This window comes from Barbus barbus (assembly GCF_936440315.1).
Source record: "Barbus barbus genome assembly, chromosome: 2".
NCBI classification, from domain to species: domain Eukaryota; kingdom Metazoa; phylum Chordata; class Actinopteri; order Cypriniformes; family Cyprinidae; genus Barbus; species Barbus barbus.
The window spans coordinates 7,707,043-7,718,166 of NC_136730.1; the positions used below are offsets into that span (position 1 = coordinate 7,707,043).

Below are 11,124 nucleotides of genomic sequence, written 5' to 3' on the forward strand. Positions count from 1 at the left end.
ACCTACTGATGATACCAATTCATATAACATGATGAAATGATCAAATGGTAAATTATACTTTAAGAATGTTTTTATCATTAATTTATTTGTTCATCACAAGTCACCTGTGCGTGCTGGTAAGCATACACCAGTCATAGTGAACGTGCAAAAAATTACTAAATATAGTAAAAAACACAGGCAGGTGTTTTGTTTCCTTATCAGTCTGTACCTGCATCAAGCTCGTCATCATTCGATGCTATCTGACTGTACATGTCCACTTGACAACCAGTACTTTTTACTTTCTCTCTCTGCCGACCGTGCGCAGAGATAGCCTACATTGTCTTTGTCCCTGGAGAATCTTATTTTGGGTACATCGCTGACGCTTTCTTGAGGGCTGAACTTTGCCCACACTCTCCTCATACACTTCCAGCACTCGTTAACGCCGTGTCCTCATGGTCGTCTCACATCTCCCCGCAGAGGCGTGCCCACGCCGCTCAAATACAGCGCTGCAGACGCACGTCTGACTCATTGCGTTTGTCAGAGCGTACAGTGAGGTAAGCAGAGCCGCGCTGCCCACGCCGACGAGAACATGCGATTGTCTCGAACCATATCCACTCCCGACATTGCGAAACAGCGCGTTCGTCTCAGTGTATCGTGAAGCGCCGTTGCCGAGTTATATGAGGAAAGTTTTAGGAGGTGACAAAACTGTTTGGACGTCTACTTTCCATTCAGCTGTTTGTGGAGGACGCATGATTTACCTGTGCCGGACCAAAAGAGAAGATTGCATGAAAGGTGAGAGACTTTCACTGACAAATCTTGGATTTGAAGTAGTCGCGAAAATATTTATTTGTACCCATATTAATTAAGCTGTACAATTTTAAGATTGTCTTTCAGCATGACTAACTGAAAAGTGGCTGCTGGTCTCAGCTATTTTTTTTTTTGAATATTTTATAGATTTGTATATGACTTTCTTAATGGACCGTGAACTTGTGATGGATGTCTGCCAGGTTCATCAGTCAATTGAAGAAATATTGTGTAAAATAAGTGTTTATTTCATGTTAATGTCATTTACTGCTATTTGTATTTAACTATTTTACCTGACTATAGAGCCCTAGTAAAACCAAGGTAGAAGAAAAGCAGGTAATTTTAGGCTGATTTAAGCTTGTTTTATTTAGACTGATTTAAGTGTCAATGTTGGCATCAGTTACTAAAAAAGCAATATCAGTCGAGCATGAAGTAATTGCGCTGGTTTGTAATTAACTCTTGAGGAGTTGTGGATGACCATGCAAGGACCTCTGAGTAAAGTTAAAGAGAGACTTTCGGTTAAAGCTGTGTTTTTTGCTTTGTTGACTGCAACATTTAAAAAAACAACGACTTGTATTTATTATTAGTCTTTTACTACGAGATAACCATCAGGATTACTTTACATTTCCGCAGTTGTATTTGACTATGAACTATGTTATGAACTATGACTATGTTCTTATCTAAGTGTCTCTTTCTACAGCAAATGAGGCAACATAAAACACATTGGACAAATTTTGGCTTTATTTATTTATTTATTTAAATCTGCCACTTATGAGATGGTTCACAAAGCACATTGTGGTTCAGATGTTCACAAAGGTATTTTAAAGGAAAGGTCATTTCCTTACAGATGTGCTTGTGTATGTGTGTCTACTTGTTGCCAGTAGATCAAATCAGTCTGTTATTTCATATATGCATTTCTCACATTACACACGGTATTACACACCATTGTCTTTGGGACAAGAAATATTTTGAAGGTGGTGGGATGTCGTCTAAAGCTGTTTCCTGCAGAAAGTTTCTCCTCAACAATAGGCATTGGGGCTAAAAACAGTTGGAGGTCTGAGTGGTGACCAACATCAGAAGCATCTGAGGATGCTGAAATAATGGGCCAGAAAAAAAAGAGAGCGGAAAAAATAAAATGCAGCACAATGGTATCGGCCACATGGCCAGCACAATGTGGGAATAAAAGTGAGATGTTTTTGGGAACACGAGACAAAAGCAAAACCAGCTGCCAGTGTTCCATAACTTCTGCAAGGCAGAACTACAACACCCCTCCGTGCATTTAGACTTGACCTAATGAGGCCCTCAAGGGCATGTTAACACGGGTAGATTCAAATACATGTTTGAAATGGGTGATGTGCATGTTTCAACACACCAAGTCTATAATTAAGGGAAAGGCTTGAACTGGGCTGTGAGAAGCAGGGTAAGAAAGGAACTTTTGGCAAGGTCGTATGCCATAGATGAGGATCATCAGTTTCTTGGTCAGTTGCTTGAAACTAGGGATGCATGATATATTAGTACCATACTGACTATCAGCCGATATTGGATATTTATTTTTCAGTATTGAATATTTACTTATGTGCATGCTCATTTTTGACAGAATTTTTGTCAGGCCATCCCTTTTTTTAAATATTAACAAAAGTTTATAAGTGCCTTCAAAATGGTGTAAAGTTAAACATTGCTAATTTGAAGTGAGAAATTACTTCTCATTGTCCACACACACACGTTTGTTGTCGTCCTTTTTCCAGCAGAGTGTCTCAGATGACTCCCAGACGACAGACGTTCTTCCACTCTTGCTAGACGCAAATGTGGCCTGTTTAATATTTGAAGATCCTGTGCTGCACACAGGAGGAGACAATGCATAAGTGTGTGTTAATGCTTGACTGAAACCAATCCTATCCTGAGATCTTGGGTGTGGGTTTATTTGTAGCTATTTTTCCATGAAGAGCTGATTGCCACATTGCGGATTGCCACATAAGAACATAATGTTCTGGGTCATTTTTTGCTTAAACATTAAGGTAGTGTGTGTGGCCAAATATATGAGGTGAAAAACATGGCTAAGAAAAGTAACACTTGGACCACACGCGTAAATATCTCTTTGGGGTAAAAAGCATGTTGTTGAGATTTTCACCTCATGAGCATGAAAACATCTTTCTCTTTGTTTCAGATCTCAAGGCTATACAGAGCTTTGCCACACTGGGAGGCTTACTGGATAAGCAGGAGAAGCATCCCTGTGACTCCAAAAAAGTGTCTCCGCTTCGGTCTTCTCCCACGATGGCCCTGGCCTCCTTCCATCTGATGCAAACTCTAAAGAACTCTCCGGCGGCTCTGCGTCGACGTTTCCGTCGCGACCGAACGGAGAGCCTGTCTCACGGCGATCCCCTCTTCAAGGTGCACTACCTCGGCACCAAGAAGATCTTCTCCTTGGACTTGGAGCAGGCGGAGGATGCCATCGATCGACTCCTGGATGGAGCCCCTGGGAAGCTTTCTAAAGATCACGCCCTAGTAGTGCGACCCCGATACGTCGAAGTTAAAGAACTGAGCACTGGAAGGCAGCTCACCAAGACCTACTTGCAGGATATCGCATACTGCGCCTCGCACACGGCCAGACCCAATGTGTTCCTGTACATCTGCAGGCAGCCCGGTCAGCAGCTGCAATGCAGAGTGTTCTGGTGCAGTCGGGCAGAAAGGGCGAAGGACATGACAGCCTGCTTGGCGATGTCGTTTCAGAGAGCGCTAAATGACTGGCAGGGTGGATGCTCCACGTTGCCGCAAGGCGAAGGGATCACTAAAGAGCCAGAGATTTCTGGTACGCCCACTGCACCCAAAGGGTCAACATTGCCAGCTAGTTTGGGAAAAGGTGAGTTAAGGCAGGACAAACTGGAGACAGATGAGTGCTGTACTCTTGTAGCTTAAACAAAAGACGCTTTTTTGATTTCTAAGGAATGCATGAACTGAGAAAATGTGTTGCTTGAATGTAATGCAAGTCGCTTTGGGTAAAAGCGTCTGCCAAATGCATTAATGTAAAAAGTGTGATGAATGCAACCGAAAAAAATTGCATTTGCTCAGTGTTCTGTTTTTCTATTTCAAAGTTGTAACTGTTTTGTTTTGGATTTTGTGTTACAGTCCGTTGGAAGAAGAGGGGTTCTGTGTCCCGTAGTCCTCTCTGTGCCATTTCCAGAAGCGGTTCTGCCAGTGACAACTGGCATTGATGGTCCCAGTTCCACCCTGAACCTTGACCACATTTATTTTGTGATGCATGGGATTTTCCAGCATGGAATGTGAGGAAAAGGACAACCACACCTACAACCGGTGGAACTATTGAGCTTTGAGTTTGCAACTCAAGTTCAGAGTCTATATTCTAAACAGCCACTCCATTTCAGTTTACGGATTTACCAAAGTGATAAAATGTGAGATCACTTTTTTGGTTTAGGAGATTAATGGGTTCAGTCATGCTGGTTTAAATTTCATCTCAGTTTGCTTAAGGACTATGAGACGCAACCAAAACTGCTAACCTGAGCTGAAATGTTATCTAGATTTAAAGCCATGTATGCATCACAGAGTTGAGTTTTTCTAGTCAGTCTCCTCCTGTGTGTACACTACATGTCTGGATAGTTTGTTTATGTGACTGATGAGCAGTCAGACAGACTTTGTTTGTATTAGAGGTGTCAGGTGAGGATCTGTGTGGGAAGTGGATGGATGCATGATGGTAAACAGTTGCTGGACCAGGACATAAAAGTAAGCGCTCTGGAAAAGTGTTTCTATCCCAGATGCACAAAGGAAGCAATGCTTTTTATGCTGTAAATGGGTGTTTTATTCTAAACTACTGTATGCTTTTATTTATTTTTTTTAATATGGCCAAAACCTTCACCCATTATTACCAATGATTGAATTATTATTACACCATCAGTGTGACCATCATTCATGGTGTATGTATAATTATATACTGGATAATTGTATACTGGCTTGACAATCAGGGCTGGCTGTAATTTGGCGTTTTGGTACTGAGATTCTTGTTTCTGGTTGTCTATCATAGCCATATCCTGCTTTGCCTGGTTCTACCTCAGTTTGCCATTTTTATTCAGCTTTGAACTTAGTGTAGGTTCTAATTACAAACAGATAAAGAAGAATAGAGTTGGCAGTATTGCTGTGCTCTCTTAAAATAAGAATATTCTTTGTGCACCTGCATTCCAGCAGTTTTTGAGGCCATAATGCCTCATGCACCCCCCATTTTTTATGTAAATGCAAGTTGTTTTACTACATCAGCCCATTTTTCTTTAAGAAAAAAGCCCAATAAGTCACTGTCTCCAGGCGACAGCTAATGACATCAGAATGCTGACTGATTCAAAGGTATGCTTGCATAGAGAGTCATGTCCTTGAAAAAGCCGCATCTTTGCACTGCAGTTATATGTAGGCCTAGTTATAAATTGCAACGAAGCATTCTTAAGTGACCTGGTTGCATAAACCAAGTATTTTAAAGGAGGACACCCTGCTTCGCATGACTGGAACAATCAACATTTCCTAGTACAAAAGATTGTCCAGCACCATAAGTAGCTATTTCCCTAACACTGTTACATACTCACTAAGAATTGCATCATATATCACAGTAGTATACAGTCGGTGCCTCACGGTATTATTAAATTCTGCCTCATGCGTTAGGCCAATTACATCAAAGGATTTATTTTTTTCATTTTATCCTTATGGATTTTATTTAAAGTCGTATTAAACCGTATCTTGCATTACAACGACCTCAGATCTATTGTTGGATCTGTTCTGTCTGCTTTATAATGTTCTGTGAATGTTCTTGTACCTTATTTTTAACCTATTTTTGTGGACATATTTAAATATTAAATGTATTTTATGGAATATTAAACGTTTTATACATGAAACATTTGTCTTGTATTCTATTGATTTATTAAAAGAACTTTTAAAAAGCCAGTTGTTACTTGAATTTCAGGACAGATTAGGTCTTTAAAGAGGGAGCAGTTTCTGTGTAAATCATGGGGCGCAAGTCTTTTTAATGCGAGGGATTAAAATACTCTCATCTGATTTAGTACCTTTTCAAAGACATTTGTGGTTCAAAAAAACATGCCATGGCTGACATTTAGAAGTTTACAGTCACAGGGCTAAAGCTGTCATTATTAAACCTCTTTGTCTGTACATAAATTAATGGTCCTCGATATCAAAAATAAATCACAAACATGTTAGTTCATTGTTTAGATTATTACAATTTTAGATTCTAGGAGTTTTAGGCCGAATGGTAAAAACGGTGATCCTTTGGCGTTTAATACCCTTGGATGTTGTTTTTTGAAGTATCCATCTTCATTTGGCAGGCAAAGAACGTGGAGTCCTGTCACTGCCTTGAAACCTTTGGACCTCAGAGAGGCTTTGGAAATGAAGTCGTCTCAGTGGCTTCAACTCTTCCACAACTAAGAAATAAGGTAGACGAAACGTGTATTAGAGGAAGATGGTAAAATCTAGCCAAATGCCCGTTTCACACAAACCTCTAACCGCTGTGGCTCTATGCAGAAAAATAAGTGTTTTTGTGCCACAGTGAAATGAATCTACGCAACAGACACAGGATGTATGAAGCAGGCCTAAGACTTCGCTATGTTTAGATTTTTGTATTGTTTTTCTTGCTCACACCCCTTATCGTATGAGCGCAATGACAAAAGAATGTTTCAAATATTTGGATCCTAGATTTCCCGGACTCCTAGCTTTCAAAGTAACTCGAGCTCTGTGCTCACCCAGATCATAGAACGGTTCCTCTCGGCTTCCCTGAACCACAATCATCTCCAGGAAATTCAGGAGGGCCCCAGTGACCAGGAAGCGCTCTGGGAGGGACAGGGTTTGGAGGTAGCGCATGTCCAAAGAGAAGGGGTTGTCGGGAGGCGGCATGGTGCACAGTCCCACCAACTCACTCACTACATCCCATACATGAGTTCCTACAGGGCAGATGAACGGTTTGTGTGTTATGTAAGACCCTTGTAAAATGAAAAGTACAGATGTTTGATTATTATCCTTCTGGTGCACTTGGATGTTGATATGCTTTATGGTAACACAGCATTATATGGATATACAACCACCAAAAGCCACTAAATCAAGTTATGTATATTTATTCATAATCTTTTTACAAGTTTCCAAACTTTGATCCAGGAACATAACAAGAAATATTGTATATAGTAAAATTATGAAAATATGGCCAATAAAAGTTGAAGGTGGTGAAATAAAGAAGTTTAAAGATCTTAAAACCTTGGGATGTTGAAACCCAATCTGTGATGGACTTCAGCTTCATTGGTGTATCTTTGACTAGTGTATCAGTTCCTCCGACGTTTACTAGGCGCTCATGATTGGATCGAATCCAGGCATAAGGTTGCCCATACTTGGCATAGCCGGCTAACAGGAACAGGGTGCAGTTCATTTCCTGCAATGAAAAAAATATTTTGAGAGCCTTGACAAGACAATAAGAAATTTTGTCTTGATAACTTACAGAAAACCTAAAAGTTAAAGGTAAACTATTGTATATACAACATTTTATTACATAGCAAGAATGCATTATGCAACTTAGACTGTATTTAATCTTTAAACTCTTCACTTGATATGATAACTGCCAATGTTCACTCTAATTTTTTTCTTGCTGAGCAAAACTTTTCTCTTTTGGGCGGACATTTCGGCCACCTGAGCAAAAACATTCTTTATACCAGACCTGTACAGCGCGTACACAAAAAAGTGTGTAACTTTTACCTTTAATGTGCTATTTATATTTGATTTGATCCTTGATGTAACTAAATGATGTACATTTTAGGTTACATGAGAATTTTTTTTACAGTACAATATACTGCCGTTCAAATGTTTGGGATCAGTCATTTTTTGAAGAAGTTTCTTAGGCTCATCAAGGCTGTATTTTTTTAAATTAAAAATACTGAATATTATTTCACACAATATTGTTGCAATTTAAAATAAAAGTTTTCCATTTTAATATACTTTGAAATATAATTTATTCCTGTGAAAAAAAAAAGCATTTCAGTGTCACACGATCCTTCCAAAATTGGAAAAAGTTGTGCTGCTTAATATTTTTTTGGGACCTGTGATATTTTTCAGGATTCTTTGAGAAATAAAAAGTTTAAAAGAACAGTGTTTATCCAAAATAGACATTTTGTGTTGCAATATACACTACTATTCAAAAGTTTGGGGTCAGTACATTTTTTCTTTCTTATTTATTATTTTTTTCATAATTAATACTTTTATTCAGCAAGGATGTGTTAAATGAATGAAAAGTGAAAGTAAATACCTATATTGTTAGAAAATATTAATATTTTATATTAATGCTGTTCTTTTTAACTATTTATTAGCCTAATCAAAGAATTAAAGAAAAAAGGTTCAAAAAATATTAAGCAGCACAACATTTTCAACACTGATAATAAACTACTAAAATACACTATATTTTAAAATATATTAAAATAGAAAACCAATATTACAAATTGCAATAGCCTAAGAGTTCACAATATTACATTTTTTTTTTTTTTCTGTATTTTGATCAAATAAATACAGCTTTGATGAGCATAAGTGACTCGGTCAATTATTTATTAGGTTTATAATATAGAGCTAGCATAATATAATATAATATAATATAAAAACAATGAAGCATTTAAACTGATAGAAGAGAATAGAAAACAAACTGAAGCATTTAAACTAAGATCTGTAAATTAAATATAAAAAAAACGTGAACGTGAATTCTTCTATAGCTATCTAAACATCCCTATGAAGTGTGGTTTGCACAATACAACTGTGTGTGACTGTAAATGTCTCAGAGTTTTGTTACCGTTCTGTGCCCATCAGCCGCTATTTTCAGCACTTAATCAAGCCAGTCTTCTTTAATACACGAAGAGGTTTTATTTCGAATGTCATTGCGTTTGCATTGGCTCTCGATTTGAGCTATTTCGTCCGCAATCACTGAAGTATTCGTTTTCTACAGCGACTCATTTGGTGCACATCATTCTCTTTCTATGAAACCTGTAAACCGCATTCACCGGCTCTAAATCTATAGTGGCACCAGCTCTATAGCGCTTTACCCGAGCATTGTAATTCTTTTGTTTTTACTAGAATACAATCAAACGTTTTTTTCAACTCTTTTTTGCGTGTGCACATTATTTCTCTGTGCGGCTGCGCACACAACACAATATTGATCACTGCTGTTCAAACATTTGGGATGAGCAAAAAAGTATTTTAAAATATATTCAATTAGAGTTATTTTAAATTGTAATAATATTTCATAACATTACGGTTTTTCCTGTATTTCTGATCAAATAAATGCAGCCTTGGTGAGCATAATAGATCTCTTTAAAAAACATAAAATCTTACAGACCCTAAACTTTTGAAGGGTAGTGATTATGTTTCCGAACCTACACTAATTGCCAGTGTATTTTAAGATTAGTAATCAAAGGTGGGGTAAGCCATTTCTGGTAGCCAATGTTGACATTTGAAATCACTAAAACAAACACGCCCCTATTTTGATAGCTCCGCCCCACACATACTATGGCAGTGATTAGTTCTGTGAAACAAAGCAAAACTCATTATAATCAGTGATGCTGTCTACACTGGAAGCCGCGCCGCGACAAGACAAATCCCGACAGTAAACTGCTGCTGCATTAAATTTATAACATATTGACACAAATTTCAAATGATTTTCAAAGTTCGCTTTGTCCAGTGTAGACAGACCACGGCAGGACAACTGCTGGGTCCGGTGTAGACGGTGTAAGCCTTCTTTTGTTCCACTGACATATTCCTCTTTTGTGTTTTATCCTCCATCACTATCTTTCTGTGGTCGCTCGGCTAATGTCCTCATGTGCGCTGAGCGCTCTCTCCTCTACATCACGAGTAGACAGACTGCTGATTGGCTACAAGTTTGTTTTGGTACTCGGCCCTGACTCATTTTCTAAAGCGTTTTTTAAAAACCTTTAATATGTGAATTTGACATTGGCAATGATACTCACAGGAACAGCAATCTCTCTCTCACTGGGTGAGGCTGGGAGAAGATGACAAGAATCAACATTCCTGTGAGTGAGTAATGAAAATAATTGATATACAGTACTTAGTTTATAATTACTACAGTCCAAGGATATTTTTTCCTCCACCTGCTGGGAGTTTGTTGCTGTGTGGCGTCTGGTGTCTCTGGTTTGTACTGTGGAAGTGGCCCTTCTCCTGCTAAAGGCGAGCTGGCGTAGTCGCTGTCCAGACTGTAACTGCTACTGCAGGTCGAGCTGGTAAAGGTGGAGGCCACAGACACGGCAAACCCAGGAGATCGCCATCTCTGTGAGCAAGGAGTCACGTTGCCATAATATACAACTAGCATTTGAGCTTGAGATGAACTATGTTTAATTTTTCCTGAGATAAACTTGTATGTTTAAAGATGTTTGAAGCAGCCCTTTTTGACTTTACATCTCCAAACATCTTCTCAAACACATTTTTAATATAAAAAAAGTCTGAGAGAGAAAATAAGAAGGGATAAACAGAGAAACAAAGACCCCACCAAGTCATCATTGACCACAGTCAGCAGAAGTTCCTCTCTCCCTCTTAGCCAGGGCTGAAAATAATGGAAGCCCTACAGACAGACATAAAAGACACGTGCTCTAATTACCTGCAGTTTTAATTAAATATGAAACTGTAAATAGTATTGCTTCAGGAAAAGCCCACCTGTAAAGAACCCAGTATTGCAAGCTCCGACAGGAAGTGCTGAAGTCTCGCCCTTTGTTCGTGTTCCTGCATATATCACAAAGGTAAAATTAATTGTTCTTATAACGTACTCAATACACACTTATATAACAATAAATTGCGTTTAATGTTGAATGAACAGGATTTGATGAATCCACATCTACTAAGGGCTCGTTGCTTCGTTACTAGGCAGCGGCAACCAAACCTGTCATTGACAACGATGGATTGAGAAAATAAAAGCCTTTGCATTTAATATGCGAATTTACAATTAATGTTTTCACCAAACACATGATCATGATACGACCTCTGCAATACTGTCTATGGCTGTCAAACAAAATCCAACCCATTAGTTACAGAAATAGCCTAACTGGAAATTTGGGCATAAGCGCATAAATTGATTTATAAGCATGCAATCAAAAGACATTTTCATATACTTACACCAGAACTCATGTTTACACGTACGCTGATAGACACTCAAACCAGTTTGCTGTAAATGAGATGCATTTACATTGAGCAAATTAATGCAAGCACACTGTCACGCCTATTTCCACATCCATTTCTTTGTCTTCCCTCTGCAATGCATTGTATCATGTTTTTGGTATATTAATAATACATGCATTAGTCTCTTATCAT

At 38.5% G+C, this 11,124-nt stretch overlaps 2 protein-coding genes across 2 annotated transcripts; one reads left to right on the forward strand and one right to left on the reverse strand.

Moving 5' to 3' along the window:
• Window positions 1-507: 507 nt before the first annotated feature.
• LOC306877644 (uncharacterized protein) lies at window positions 508-5,709 on the forward strand. Its single transcript, XM_079429530.1, has 3 exons — window positions 508-771; window positions 2,948-3,640; window positions 3,907-5,709. Exons 1-3 carry the CDS (start codon window positions 657-659, stop codon window positions 3,990-3,992), a joined length of 894 nt encoding a protein of 297 aa, XP_079285656.1. The 5' UTR covers window positions 508-656; the 3' UTR covers window positions 3,993-5,709.
• LOC306877647 (uncharacterized protein) lies at window positions 5,680-10,704 on the reverse strand. Its single transcript, XM_079429535.1, has 7 exons — window positions 10,474-10,704; window positions 10,310-10,381; window positions 9,915-10,090; window positions 9,774-9,834; window positions 7,033-7,204; window positions 6,528-6,725; window positions 5,680-6,209 (listed from the first exon to the last, which is right to left on the reverse strand). The coding sequence occupies exons 1-7, from the start codon at window positions 10,543-10,545 to the stop codon at window positions 6,103-6,105; spliced, it is 858 nt and encodes a 285-aa protein (XP_079285661.1). The 5' UTR covers window positions 10,546-10,704; the 3' UTR covers window positions 5,680-6,102.
• Window positions 10,705-11,124: the final 420 nt, after the last annotated feature.

Coding starts and splice junctions, on each gene's coding strand:
- LOC306877647 (XM_079429535.1), bottom strand. CDS start 10,545: ATGCAGGAACACGAACAAAGGGCGAGACTTCAGCACTTCCTGTCGGAG. Junction 10,382..10,473: donor CAATACTGGGTTCTTTACAG/GTGGGCTTTTCC, acceptor GTCTGTCTGTAG/GGCTTCCATTATTTTCAGCC. Junction 6,210..6,527: donor GGAACCGTTCTATGATCTGG/GTGAGCACAGAG, acceptor CTTATTTCTTAG/TTGTGGAAGAGTTGAAGCCA.
- LOC306877644 (XM_079429530.1), top strand. CDS start 657: ATGAGGAAAGTTTTAGGAGGTGACAAAACTGTTTGGACGTCTACTTTC. Junction 772..2,947: donor AAGAGAAGATTGCATGAAAG/GTGAGAGACTTT, acceptor TCTTTGTTTCAG/ATCTCAAGGCTATACAGAGC. Junction 3,641..3,906: donor GCCAGCTAGTTTGGGAAAAG/GTGAGTTAAGGC, acceptor TTTGTGTTACAG/TCCGTTGGAAGAAGAGGGGT.